The 16093-nt window shown below is 25.9% G+C and overlaps 1 protein-coding gene across 1 annotated transcript in view; it reads right to left on the reverse strand.

Annotated features, from left to right (window-relative positions):
- The window catches only part of wwk (anoctamin 8 white walker), a 217643-nt gene that overhangs the window by 16990 nt on the left and 184560 nt on the right, over window positions 1-16093 (reverse strand). Inside the window, exon 13 of the mRNA XM_075293868.1 lies at window positions 4382-4817. Within this exon, the coding sequence (XP_075149983.1) occupies window positions 4382-4817 (436 nt within the window). The remainder of the gene's footprint in view (window positions 1-4381; window positions 4818-16093) is intronic.

A 16093-nucleotide genomic window follows, 5' to 3' on the forward strand; every position in this document is an offset into this window, starting at 1 on the left:
TAATACCATGTTCTACAGTGTGGCGCAGGGTATAACAATTATATACGGCCGTAAGTTCGGCCAAGCCGAAACTTATGTACCCTCCACCATGGATTGCGTAGAAACTTCTGCTGAAGACTGTCATCCACAATCGAATTACTTGGGTGTCGGTAACACTTGCCGATGGCAAGGTATCTTACAACTTCCTAACATCGTAATATATACCACATAGTCCATACGTGGTATATATTAAACTAAAAAAGGCCGATTAAATACATATATAATTAAGCTTAAAGTTTCTATAGAAATAACATTTTGACAACATTTTCTATAGAAGTAAAATTTTGACAAAATTTTCTATAGAAATAAAATTCTGACAAAATTTTCTATAGAAATAAAATTTTGACAAAATTTTCTATAGAAATAAAATTTTGACAAAATGTTCTATAGAAATAAAATCTTGACAAAATATAGAAATAACATTTTAACAATGTTTTCTATAAAAATAAAATTTTGGTAGATTATTTTTGGCTCGAGTGGCAACCATGATTATGAACCGATAAGGACCAATTTTTGTGTGATTGGGGATCGCCTATATATAACATTAGACCGATATGGACCAATTTTGGCATGGTTTTTAGCGGTCTTATACTAACACCACGTTGCAAATCTCAAGCGGATCGGATGAATTTTGCTCCTCTAAGAGGCTCCGGAGTCAAATCTTGGGAACGGTTTATATGGGGGCTATATATAATTATGGACCGATATGGAGACCATATACTAACACCACGTATCCAATTTCAACCGGATTGGATGAATTTTGCTCCTCTAAGAGGCTCCGGAGTTCAAATCTGGGAATCGGCTTATATGGGGGCTATATATAATTATGGACCGATATGGACCAATTTTGGCATGGTTGTTAGAGACAATATACTAACACCACGTACCCAATTTCAACCGGATTGGATGAATTTTGCTCCTCTAATATGAAAACTATTAATAGCTTATTTAGATTAAAGACTCTACTTTAAAATAATATCGTCAAATAAATGGAAACTAAGTGAGGAAATAGAGTTTGTTGTCGTTTTCGAATGTCCCCTTAAGTGGACATCGGTAGTCAAAAGGTTAATAGATTTAAATTTTATTTAATTTAAAAACTTTTTCTGTTATTAAGTTTTGTATGATTATAATAAATTCATAACACATCATCTAATTTATATTTATTTAATATGAATTATTTCATTTCATCATAAGCTTTCATATGTATATTCGCTTTAGGCATTTGCATATAATTTTCATGTATTATAATTGACCACATCGATTTTATTTTATAGTGTCAATGAATGTGTGCTTTAATGTGTGTGCGTTTGGCAACAATGAAGTGTTCGAGACAATCATCTACCTTGGATATGCAATCAATACTCCTATGTAGATTAACATTGTCGTGGACTTTTAAACGTGACATCCATTCGGGTGCATGGGATTTTAGATTAAAATTATCCTGACATTTATCACAGGATAATGGATATATTTTATAATTCGTTTTTGTTTTTTTTTTGCAAGATTAAAAAGACAGGTAAATATATATATATATAGTGGTGTGTTGTACAGAATTTGATATGTGACTTGGAAAAATTAATTAAGAATTTGAGGTTAAAGCAAACATTGAAGGGAATGGAAACGTTTCTTTGATATTTATTACAGGTATTACACGCTATACTCGCATTTAAGAAGAAGTAGGGTTTTGACAAAATTTTCTATAGAAATGAAATTTTGACAAAATTTTCTATAGAAATAAAATTTTGGCAAAATTTTCTATAGAAATATAATTTTGGCAAAATTTTCCACAAAAATAAAATTTAGACCAAATTTTCGAGAGAAATAAAATTTTGACAAAAATTTCTATACCAAAAAAAATTGACAAAATTTTCTATAGAAATAAAATTTTGACAAAATTTTCTTTTGGAAATAAAATTTTAACAAAATTTTCTATAAAAAAAAAATATTTTTTTAAAAAATTTTCTATAGAAATAAAATTTTGACAACATTTTCTATTGAAATAAAATTAAAAAAAAATCTATGGAAATAAAATTTTGACAAAATTTTCTATTGAAATAAAGTTTTAGCAAAATATTCTATTGAAATAAAATTCGAGTATAATATCGACAGAAGTAAAATTTCAACAAATAAAATTGGAGTATAATATTTTAAATAAATCAAATGTTGACAAAATTTTCCATAGCAGTAAAATTTTAACAAAATTTTCCATAGAAGTAAAATTTCAACAAACTTATCTATAGAAATGAAATTTTAACAAAAATTTCTTTAGCAAAAAAATTTAAAAAAACTTTAGATATAAATTTTTAACAAAATATTCTATAGAAATAAAATGTTGACAAAATTTTCAATAGAAGTAAAATTTCAACAAAATTTGTCATAGAAATAAAATTTTAACAAAATTTCCTATAGAAATAAAATTTTAACAAAAATTTCTTTAGCAAAAAAATCTTTAGATATAAATTTTTAACAAAATATTCTATAGAAATAAAATGTTGACAAAGTTTTCTATAGAACTAAAATTTTGACAAAATTTTCTAAAGAAAAAAAATTTTGAGAAAATTTTCTATAGAAATAAATTCTTCAAAAAAATTTTCTATAGAAATAAAATTTTGACAAAATTTTCTATAGAAGAAAAATTTTGACAAAATTTTCTATAGAATAAAAATTTTGACAAAATTTTTTTAGAAATAAAATTTTGAAAAAATTTTCTATTGAAATAAAATTTTGAAAAAAATTTCCTTTGAAATAAAATTTTGACAAAATTTTCTATTGAAATAAAATTTAAAAAAAATCTATCGAAATAAAATTTTGACAAAATTTTCCACAGAAGTAAAATTTCAACAAAATTTTCCATAGAAATAAAATTGGAGTATAATATTTTAAATAAATCAAATGTTGACAAAATTTTCCATAGAAGTAAAATTTCAACAAAATTTTCCAAAGAAGTAAAATTTCGACAAAATTTTCCATACAAGTAAAATTTCGACAAACTTATCTATTGAAATAAAATTTTAACAAAAATTCCTTTAGAAAAAAAAATCTTTAGAAATAAATTTTTAACAAAATATTCTATAGAAATCAAATGTTGACAAAATTTTCCATAGAAGTAAAAATTCAACAAAATTTTCCATAGAAGTAAAATTTCAACAAAATTTTTTATAGAAATAAAATTTTAACACAAATTTCTTAAAAAAAAAATAAAAAAAAAAATCTTGAGAAATAAATTTTTAACAAAATTTTCTATAGAAATAAAATTTTAACAAAAATTTCTTTAGAAAAAAATTTAAAAAAAAATTCTTTAGAAATAAATTTTTAACAAAATTCTTCTTTAGAAATAAAATTTTTACAAAATTTTCTTTAGAAATAAAATTTTAGCAAAATTTTCTATAGAAATAAAATTTTGACAAAATTTTTATAGAAATAAAATTTTGAAAAATTTTCCTATAGAAATAAAATTTTGACAAAATTTTGTATAGAAATAAAATGTCGAAAACATTTTCTATAGAAATAAAATTTTTACAAAATTTTCTTTAGAAATTAAATTAAAATTAAAATTTTCATAGAAATAAAATTTTGACGAAATTTTCTATAGAAATAAAATTTTAACAAAAATTTGCATAGAAATAAAATTTTGACACAAATTTCTGTAGAAATAAAATTTAACAAAATTATATATAGAAATAAAATTTTGTTAAAATTTTCTATAGAAATAAAATTTTGAAAAAAATTTCAATAGAAATAAAATTTTAACAAAATTATCTATAGAAATAAATTTTTGTTAAAACTTACTATGGTAATAAAATTTTGACAAAATTTTCTATAGAAAAAAATTTTTACAAAAATTTCGTTAGAAATAAAATTTTGACAAAAATTTCTATAGAAGTAAAAATTTGACAGAAATTTTCTATAGAAATAAAATTTTGACAAAATTTTCTAGAGAAATAAAATTTTCTATGAATTGAATATCTTTAAAAATTTGAATAATTCTATACAGAAATTCAAACAATACAATGTAGATTTAAAAATTCCCTTCATTGTCTGCTCGTTAATAAGAAGATCTGTTACAAAGGACGAAATGGTGAATTATCTGTGAATAGACATATTTGAGGTGACTATTCTATAAAAGATAGATATTAATATAAGAAAAATTTAAAAAAATATATAATAGAAGGATTTTAAGGAGATTTAGTTATTGATCCTTAATTTTGGTACTACAATAATGGTCATATATTATATATAAGTTTTTTTTTTGCAATAAAAGATAAATATTTGTTTTTTGATTGGAAAACTAAGAAAACAAATCATAATGGAATTACGAAATAGAAAAAATTATATGCCTTACGGTTATATTCAAATTCATGGTACTTTCGGCGGATATTTTGCGAGCATTGAAAGGTGGTATATCTGATATCTTCGATATTGTGGGTATGGATCTCTTTTCTGTTGCTGATGATGGTGGTGTTGGTTGAAGCTGTTGCTGCTGCTGTAGGATATTGGATGATGATGTAGCGGATGCTGATGTTACTGCTGCATTTACATTGGAAGTAGCAATACCTAAAGATTGGGGCTGTAGCGGCAAATTTTGGCGGGATTTAGAAACAGAGGCATTAGCACTATTGATAAGATTTGAGCCTGTACCAGCTGTGGTACGTTGGGGGCTACTGCTGGCACTACTGCCTGTGTGTTCTGCAGAATCCGTGGATTTCTTGCGGAAAGGTGGTATTTCTGGTAGATTTATACATTGACGGGTATTTAAGGCCAAGGAACTTGCAGAAGCTCTATTGTGTTTTTTTGGTATGTACAGGATAGTATGAGAATTTTTACAAAGAAAAAGCCGAAATTAAGTAAAATACGAAAGGGAAAAAATTAAAACCAAAAGATGGGGATGTAATTGTGGGATTCGTGGTTACAGACATTAAAGTTAAAACACCAAAAAGTTGTGTTTAATCATTTGAATGGTGTTGAGTAAAAGAAAAATATTTTTTTTTGCACAGTGTTTAAAGTATTTTGAGAAATATATATTGTTTTTATGGAAAATAGAAGAAGAGAGAAAGAGAAAAAATATATACGGAATTTATAAGAAATTAGCTTTTTATTTATAGTAATAAATATCCAAGGAACAAATACACAATATGAACATACATATAATTTTATTTTGTTTAACATTATGACAAAATGTTTGAACAACCAAAATCATACCTTTTATTTATACTGACATTTATTTCTACGTATATAACGTTGGTAATATAGCAAAACTAGGGCGAAAATAAAATTTGAGATCTGTATTCTAATTTAAAATTTCTAAACACATTTAAGCTAGATAGCATCTTAAACAAACTCCTTAATGGAAGGTCAAAATGTTTACATCCAAGTAAACCTATTTTTTTTTGTTATTTCTTTACCCATATCTACCCAGCAAAAAATTGGGAAGTTATAACTTCCAAATTTCCAAAATGTCCTCCCAAAAATTTTGACCTTCTTTTAAGGATTTTGGTATTGACTCCGAGAAAAAGATGCGGCTTCTTTAAAATAAAATAAAATAAAATAAAAATGGAAGTTTCTTTTTTTGCGATAAATATAAATTCCAGTTTAAAAATCCTAATTATAATAGATACTTCAATATAAAAAATTGTTTCTTAATTAAAACAAGTATATACGGCCGTAAGTTCGGCCAGGCTGAATCTTATGTACCCTCCACCATGGATTGCGTAGACGCAAAAAATAATTCTTTCCTCCCAAGCGAAATTTTAGACAAACAAAGTTCGTTTCTCATTTGCTTTTCGCTGTAAGAAAGTTTCTTTGGGAGAAAAGTATATACTTTTTGTGCTAAACGTTTATTCTTTTCCAGGATTAAAAACAATTTCATAAAGACTAACTCAAAAAACAATCTTTTCCGGTTAATTGCATTTTCCCTCACATTTTTCTCACTTCCACGAAGTTTTTTTGTTCTTAGCACCTTTTTCTGTAATACAAACAATGTAGAAGAAATTATTCGATTTTATAAATTTTTTAAATTTTACCTTTCGCTTGGACGGAGAATCGAACAGCGGACCATGCAATTTGTAAGCCAGCACACTATCCACTGAGCTACGTAGCTGTTATTGTCATCAATAGACAATTACCCATATAAGTTATATTAATATAGCATAGCTTGCGGCGCCCACGAGCCGATTAAACAAACTTTAGTTGGACACCGTGGAGCAGTGGTTGCTACGTCCGCCTTGCATGCCAAGGGTCGTGGGTTCGAGCCCTGCTTCGACCTAACTTTTTTTTGTTTTTTGTTTTTTATACCCTGCGCCACACTGTGGAACAGTGGAACAGGGTATTATAAGTTAGTGCATATGTTTGTAACACCCAGAAGGAGACGATAATAATGCCCAGGGTGGGTCCCTGAGTCGATATAACCATGTCCGTCTGTCCGTCCGTCCGTCCGTCCGTCCGTCTGTCTGTGAACACATTTTTGTGATCAAGGTCTAGGTCTCAATTTAAGTCCAATCGCCTTCAAATTTGGCACATGTTCCTAATTTGGGTCAGAATAGAACCCTATTGATTTTGGAAGAAATCGGTTCAGATTTAGGTATAGCTCCCATATATATCTTTCGCTCGATATGCACTAATATGGACCCAGCAGCCAGAGTTTTATACCGATTTGCTTGAAATTTTGTACACACATAACACTTAGTCGTATAGTCAAGTGTGTAAAATTTGATTGAAATCGGTTCAGATTTAGATATAGCTCCCATATAAATCTTTCGCCCGCTATGGACTAATATGGTCCTAAAAGCCAGAGTTTTGGCCCAATTTGGTTGAAATTTTGCACAGGGGCAAATTCAGCATTGTAGCTATGCGTGCCCAATTTGGTTGAAATCGATTCAGATTTAGATATAGCTCCCATATATATCTTTCGCCCGATATGGACTTATATGGACCTAGAAGCCAGAGTTTTATCCCGATTAGCTTGAAATTTTGCACAAGGAGTACAATTGGTAGTATAGTCATGTGTGCCAAATTGGATTGAAATCGGTTCAGATTTAGATATAGCTTCCATAAATATTTTTCGCCCGATATGGACTTATATGGCCACAGAAGCCAGAGTTTTGGCCAAATTTGGTTGAAACTTTGCACTAGGGGTACAATTAGTAATATAGTCATGTGTGCCAAATTTGATTGAAATCGGTTCAGATTTAGATATAGCTCCCATATAGATGTTTTTCTGATTTCGACAAAAATGGTCAAAATACCAACATTTTCCTTGTTAAATCGCCACTGCTTAGTCAAAAAGTTGTAAAAATGACTCTAATTTTCCTAAACTTCTAATACATATATATCGAGCGATAAATCATAAATAAACTTTTGCGAAGTTTCCTTAAAATTGCTTCAGATTTAAATGTTTCCCATATTTTTTTAACTAAAATTGTGTTCCACCCTAGTGCATTAGCCAACTTAAATCTTGAGTCTATAGATTTTGTAAAAGTCTATCAAATTCTGTCCAGATCGAGTGATATTTAAATGTGTGTATTTGGGACAAACCTTTATATATAGCCCCCAACACATTTGACGGATGTGATATGGTATCGAAAATTTAGATCTACAAAGTGGTGCAGGGTATAACTTTCCTTACTTGTTTTTTTATAGAAAAATAATTTTTGTAACAAATGAGTTTTTTTGGTGATAAAAGTTTAAAATTTTCGAAGAAATTCAAAAAACTATAACAAAAGAAAAACGTTTTCGGTACACGTTTTCAAACGTTTTTTTTCTTTCCGTGTAGAAACTTCTAATAAAGACTGTCATCAAAAATCGAATTACTTGGGTTGTGGTAATATCTCCGATAGCAAGGTATCTTAAGTCCATACGTGGTATATATTAGACCATAAACAGCAGATTAAATACGTATATAATTCAATTCTTGACCGGTATATATAGAGAAGTCTAGAAATAATTACAAACGGATATGAACTTTTGCACAGTAATAAGAGAGCCAGAATTGAAATATGGGTCGCTTTATACGGGGGCTATATACACTAATGAACCGATATGGATCAATTTTTGTGTCTTTGGGTTTATCTGGGTGCTATATATAACTATAGACCGATTTGGACCAAGTTTGGCATGGTTGTTAGCAGCCATATACTACCAGAATGTACAAAATTTCGACCGAATCGGATGAAAGTTGCTCCTCCAAGAGGCTCCGGAGGTCAAATCTGGGGTCGGTTTATGCGGAGGCTATATATATATATATATATATATATATATATATATATATATATATATATATATATATATATATATATATATATATATATATATATATATATATATATATATATATATATATATATATATATATATATATATATATATATATATATATAAATTGAAATTTTTATATGAAAAACTTCTTTTGCCCATATCTCCTTAAATATGCGTCCCAGAGCGAAAAGGACTTCAATTCGTGACCACCCCCAAAAACTCGAAAAATCCACCCAAAACCTAAAAAAATTGAAATTTTTATATCAAAAACTTCTTTTGCCCATATCTCCTAAATTTAGCGTCCTAGAGCGAAAAGGACTTTAACTCGTGACCACCCCCAAAAAATTGAAAAATCCAGCCAAAACCTAACAAAATTGAAATTTTTATATGAAAAACTTATTTTGCCTATATCTCCTTAAATATGCGTCCTAGAGCGAAAAGGACTTCAATTCGTGACCACCCCCAAAAACTCGAAAAACCCACCCACAACCTAAAAAAATTAAAATTTTTATATGAAAAACTTCTTTTGCCCATATCTCCTAAACTAAGCGTCCTAGAGCGAAAAGGACTTTAATTCGTGACCACCCCCAAAAAATTGAAAAATCCACCCAAAACCTAAAAAAATTGAAATTTTTATATGAAAAACTTCTTTTGGCCATATCTCCTTAAATATGCGTCCTAGAGCGAAAAGGACTTTAATTCGTGACCACCCCCAAAAAATTGAAAAATCCACCCAAACCTAAAAAAATTGAAATTTTTATATGAAAAACTTCTTTTGCCCATATCTCCTTAAATATGCGTCCTAGAGCGAAAAGGACTTTAATTCGTGACCACCCGCAAAAAATTGAAAAATCCACCCAAAACCTAAAAAAATTGAAATTTTTATATCAAAAACTTCTTTTGCCCATATCTCCTAAACTAAGCGTTCTAGAGCGAAAATGACTTTAATTCGTGACCATATATAATTATGGACCATGGGCTATATATAATTATGGACCAATGTTGACCAATTTTTGCATGGCTGTTAGAGACCATGTACCAAATTTCAGCCGGAACGGGTGAAATTTGCTTCTCTTAGAGGCTCAGTAATCCAAATCTGGGGATCGGTTTATATGGGGGCTATATATAATTATGGACCGATGTGGACCAATTTTTGCATGGTTGTTAGAGACCATATACTAACACCATGTATCAAATTTCAACCGGATCGGATGATTTATGCTCCTCCAAGAGGCTCCGCAAGCCAAATTTGAGCGTCGGTTTATATGGGGGCTATACGTATAAGAGGCCCGATATGACTTGTGTCAAGTTTCAAGTCGATAGCTTGTTTCGTTCGGAAGTTAGCGTGATTTCCACAGACGGACGTACAGTCGGACAGACGGACGGACAGCCGGACAGACGGACGGACAGCCGGACAGACGGACGGACGGACGGACGGACGGACAGACGGACATGCTTAGATCGATTTGAATTTCACAACGACCCAGAATATATGTACTTTATGGGGTCTTAGATCAATATTTCGATGTGTTACAAACGGAATGACTAAGTTAATATACCCCCATTCTATGGTGGAGGGTATAAAAAAAACTTTAAAGTTACAAAATCCTCAAAATAAGTCTTAGCCTATTTTTGCAACGTTTTTACATTAAATCTAAAGATTCAATATTTAATTTGAGGACGATATCTTTAGACCAAAAATGTTTTTCTTTACTTTAAGGAAAATTTGTCTTATTTGAAAGATATACACTTTCCAAAATTTGTGTCTTAAATTTATTAAAAAAAGGAATAAAAGATTATAAACTTTATTTTAATTAGAGTTTCATTATTTTAAAGATATTTGTCCTTAATATTTTTTAAATTGCGCATCCTAAAAAATTATCTTTAATATGATGTAAATATTTTTTTTTAGAAATAAAAGTTTGACAAAATATTCTATTGAAATTTTCTATAGAAACAATAAAATCTTCAAAATAAGTCGTAGCCTATTTTTGAAACGTTTTCATCTGAAATCTAAAGATTCAGTTTATCTAAGGACGATTTCTTCAAATCAAAAGTGTTTTCTTTACTTTAAGGAAATTTTGTCTTAGTTTAAATATATACGATTTTAACGGAGCCACGCAAATTTTAGAAATGTGCGTCCTAAATTTAATAAAAAAAAATTTTTGAAGCAAAGATAGAAAAATTGCAAAATTTTGAAAATATTTGAGGTCAAGGGTTTCAGACAAGCGTTAGATTGCATTAAAAATTATAAAAAATTATAATAATTAATTATTTGTCAAAATACTACAAAAAAACATCTAAAGAAGTGATGCATATTCAGTGCAACGGCTGTTGAAATGGTGGACATCGGTCCTATGACAAGCCCATGTTAAATTCATCGCTTCTGCGCCAATTCTGCACCACTTCCGGACCCAAAAAGAACATTTTGGATGTACACCATTTAACAGTCGTTGCACTGAATATGCATCACTTTTTTAGGTGTGATCCCAATACAGTTTTTTGGATGTGAATTAAACAGTTTTGTTATATTTTGATAAATAAATAATTTTTAAACCTTTTTTGTGATTTGTAATGCATTCTAACGCTTATCTGAAACGCTTGACATCAGATATTTTCAAAAATTCACAATTTTTCTAGAATGGATTTAGCATTTTTTTAGAGTTTGGAAATTTAAATAATTTGTACCATTTTTTTAAATGGTGAAAGAAAAAACAAATAAAATTACCTATTAGAAATAAGAAAACACGAATTATCCAAATTGAATTAAAAGAAATTCATGTGTTGTTAAAATAAAGAGCATCTTTGCCAGTACATCTTTTGGAAGTGTTTTTAAAGATGTCCCTTTGGATGAACTTCCAATATTGTTTGCTGCGTTAGTAATATAACGCATATAGAGATTTAAAATTTGCTAAATGATATTTGTATACTAATTTCAAATTTTATTGATTCTAGATTTAAGAAACCGCATCTGTGGCTTGGAATCAATACCAAAATCTTTAGGGAAAGTCAAAACCTTTGTTATCAAGTAAACTTTTTTTGAGTGTAGAAATAAATGCGTAAACCTTTAATTTTTTGGTAAAAAATCGTAAATCGTAAAAAATCGTAAATTTCGTAATTTTTGGTAAAAAAAAATCATTAACTCGTTTATATTTGCGGATTGTTCAAACATTTTGATTAAATTGTTAAAACATATTTTATATTTGCTACTAGCTAAAACTGAAAATTCCATGCTAAAATCTTTTTTTTTTTTTTGTTTTGTTTCTGGGGAATCGTCTAAATCCAATTAATTTAGCTAAATGGGATTTTTCGAATTTTAATTTGGAAAATGTGGTTTATAGTTTAAATTTTATATACACATAAAATAACTTTATCAACAAACTGAAAATCAATTTCTAATGGACACCAACAATTATACACAACAAATTTTTGTTTGTTTTTTGAAAACTTTACCCCGTTAAAGCGTGCAATCTTTGAGTTGGTATGGATGTTAAATTACGAACTGAATATCCATGAAATGGGGGTATTTCCGGTATTTTCTTTTTCGGCTTACAACTTTTACATGCGCTTTATTATAAAATAAATATAGTTCAATTATTTATGTTTTCTGATTTTTGGTTATGAAAAAAAATCAATCATTTGACAATAAGTACATATCAAAAAAATACAAATTAGTGAGAAAACGTTAGTTTACATTTTACAGCACCCCATGATCATAGGTATAAAAACATTTTGTTTCGTGTAATATGACCAGGATGTAAACGATTTTAATTGTTAGTTGTGTGTGGTAAAACTAAAAAAAAATAAAAAATAATATTCTCCAAAAATTCTACTAGCTATTTGCCTCAAAATTTGCAAAGCAAAGGAAAAAAGTAATTATAAGTATTACACAAAAAAAAAAAAAAACAATTAAAACATTTTCTATAAAAATAAAATTTTGACAAAAGTTTCTATACAAATAAAATTTTGATAAAATTTTCGATAGAAATCAAATTGTGGCAAAATTTCCTAAAATAATAAAATGTTGACAAAATTTTCTTTAGAAATAAACTTTTGACAACATTTTATTTAGAAATAAAATATTGACAAAATTTTCTATAGAAATACAATTTTGAAAAAATTGTCTATAGAAATAATATTTTGACAAAATTTTCTATAGAAATAAAATTTTGACAAAAATTTCTATAGAAATAAAATTTTGGCAAAATTTTCTATGGAAATAAAATTTTGCCAAATTTTCTCTAGAAAGAAAATTTTGACAAAATTTTCTATAGAAATAAAATTTTGACAAAATTTTCTATAGAAATAAAATGTTAAGAAAATTTTCCAAAAAAAAAAAATAATAAAATGTTAACAAAATTTCCTAAAGAAATACAATTTTGACAAAGTTTCCTATAGAATTTTGCAAAAGTTTCTATAGAAACAAAATTTCCCATAGAAATAAAATTTTGACCAAGTATTCTATAGAAATAAAATTTTAACAATTTTTTTCTGTAGAAATAAAATTTCAACAAATTTTTTCTATAGAAATAAAATTTTAACGAATTTTTTCTATAGGAATAAAATTTTGTTAAATTTTTCTTGTGCAATAAAATTTTGACAAAATACTCTTTAGAAATAACATTTTTACAAATTTTCTATAGAAATAAACTTTTAAGAAAATTTTCCTAAAGAAATCAAATGCTCACAAAATTTCCTATAGAAATAAAATTTCCTAAAGGAATACAATTTTGACAAAGTTTCCTATAGAATTTTGAAAAAGTTTCTATAGAAACAATATTTTGACAAAATTTTCGATAGAAATAAAAATTTGACTAAATTTTCGATAGAAAAACAATTGTGGCAGAATTTTCTAAAATACTAAAATTTTGACAAAACTTGCTATAGAAATATTTTTGACAAAATTTTCCAAAGAAACAAAATTTTTACCAAATTTTCTATAGAAGCAAAATTTTTACAAAATTGTCTATAGAAATAAAATTTTGTTATATTATTCTGTGGCAATAAAATTTTGATAAAACTTTCCATAGAAATTAAATTTTGACAAAATTTTCTTTAGAAATAAAACTTTGCCAAATATTCTATAGAAATAAAATTTTAAGAAAAATTTATAATGAAATCAAATGTTGACAGAATTTCCTAAAGGAATAAAATTTTGACAAAATTTCTTATACAAGTAAAATTTTGGCAATAGTTTCTATAGAAATAAAATTTTAATAAAATTTTCTAAAATAATAAAATTTTGCCAACATTTTCTTTAGAAATAAAATTGTGGCAAAATTTTCGAAAATAATAAAATGTTGACAAAATTTCCGATAGAAATAAAATTGTTGAACAATTTTCTTTAGAAACAAAATTTTGACAAAATTTTCTTTAGAAGCAAAATTTTGACAAAATTTTCTATAGAAATAAAATTTTGACAACATTTTCTATAGAAATAATATTTTGACAAAATTTTCTATAGAAATACAATTTTAACAAAATTTTCTATAGAAATAATATTTTGACAAAATTTTATATAGAAACAAAAATTTGAGAAAATTTTCCATAGAAATAAGATTTTGACCAAATATTCTATAGAAATAAAATTTTAACAATTTTTTTCTGTAGAAATAAAATTTTAACAAAATTTTTCTATAGAAATAAAATTTTAACGAATTTTTTCTATAGAAATAAAATTTTGTTAAATTTTTCTGTGGCAATAAAATTTTGACTAAATACTCTTTGAAATAAAATTTGTACAAATTTTCTATAGAAATAAACTTTTAAGAAAATTTTCCTAAAGAAATAAAATGTTCAAAAAATTTCCTAAAGAAATAAAATTTTGACAAAATTTTCTATAGAAATAAAATGTTGACAAAATTTCTTATAGAAGTAAAATTTTGGCAATAGTTTCTATAGAAATAAAATTTTCGATAGAAATACAATTGTGGCAAATTTTCTAAAATAATAAAATTTTGACAAAATTTCCGATAGAAATAAAATTGTGGCAAAATTTTCTAAAATAATAAAATGTTGACAAAATTTCCGATAGAAATAAAATTGTGGCAAAATTTTCCATAGTAATAAAATTTTGACAAAATTTTCTTTAGAAACAAAATATTGAGAACATTTTCTATAGAAATAAAATTTTGACAAAATTTTCTATAGAAATACAATTTTGACAAAATTTTCTATAGAAATAATATTTTGACAAAATTTTCTATAGAAATAATATCTTGACAAAATTTTCTATAGAAACAAAATTTTGACAAAATTTTCCATAGAAATAAAATTTTAACCAAGTATTCTATAGAAATAAAATTTTAACAATTTTTTTCTGTAGAAATAAAATTTTAACAAATTTTTTCTATAGAAATAAAATTTTAACGAATTTTTTCTATAGAAATAAAATTTTGTTAAATTTTTCTGTGGCAATAAAATTTTGACTAAATACTCTTTGAAATAAAATTTGTACAAATTTTCTATAGAAATAAACTTTTAAGAAAATTTTCCTAAAGAAATCAAATGTTCACAAAATTTCCTGAAGAAATAAAATTTAGACAAAATTTCCTCTAGAAATAAAATGTTGACAAAATTTCTTATAGAAGTAAAATTTTGGCAAAAGTTTCTATAGAAATAAAATTTTGATAAAATTTTCGATAGAAATAAAATTGTGGCAAATTTTCTAAAATAATAAAATTTTGACAAAATTTCCGATAGAAATAAAATTGTGGCAAAATTTTCTATAGAAATAAAATTTTGACAACATTTTCTTTAGAAATAAAATTGTGGCAAAATTTTCTAAAATAATAAAATGTTGACAAAATTTCCGATAGAAATAAAATTGTGGCAAAATTTTCCATAGTAATAAAATTTTGACAAAAATTTCTTTAGAAACAAAATATTGAGAAAATTTTCTATAGAAATAAAATTTTTACAAACTTTTCTATAGAAATAAAATTTTGACAAAATTTTCTATAAAAATACAATTTTAACAAAATTTTCTATAGAAATAATATTTTGACAAAATTTTCTATAGAAACAAAATTTTGAGAAAATTTTCCATAGAAATAAGATTTTGACCAAATATTCTATAGAAATAAAATTTTAACAATTTTTTTCTGTAGAAATAAAATTTTAACAAATTTTTTCTATAGAAATAAAATTTTAACGAATTTTTTCTATAGAAATAAAATTTTGTTAAATTTTTCTGTGGCAATAAAATTTTGACTAAATACCCTTTGAAATAAAATTTGTACAAATTTTCTATAGAAATAAACTTTTAAGAAAATTTTCCTAAAGAAATCAAATTTGTACAAATTTTCTATAGAAATAAACTTTTAAGAAAATTTTCCTAAAGAAATCAAATGTTCACAAAATTTCCTAAAGAAATAAAATTTTGACAAAATTTCCTATAGAAATAAAATGTTGACAAAATTTCTTATAGAAGTAAAATTTTGGCAAAAGTTTCTATAGAAATAAAATTTTCGATAGAAATACAATTGTGGCAAATTTTCTAAAATAATAAAATTTTGACAAAATTTCCGATAGAAATAAAATTGTGGCAAAATTTTCTTAGAAATAAAATTTTGACAACATTTTCTTTAGAAATAAAATTGTGGCAAAATTTTCGAAAATAATAAAATGTTGACAAAATTTCCGATAGAAATAAAATTGTGGCAAAATTTTCTATAGTAATAAAATTTTGACAAAATTTTCTTTAGAAACAAAATATTGAGAAAATTTTCTATAGAAATAAAATTTTTACAAAATTTTCTATAGAAATAAAATTTTGACAAAATTTTCTATAGAAATACAATTT

The sequence above is a fragment of the Haematobia irritans genome, chromosome 2 (genome assembly GCF_050003625.1).
Source record: "Haematobia irritans isolate KBUSLIRL chromosome 2, ASM5000362v1, whole genome shotgun sequence".
In the NCBI taxonomy this organism is placed as follows: domain Eukaryota; kingdom Metazoa; phylum Arthropoda; class Insecta; order Diptera; family Muscidae; genus Haematobia; species Haematobia irritans.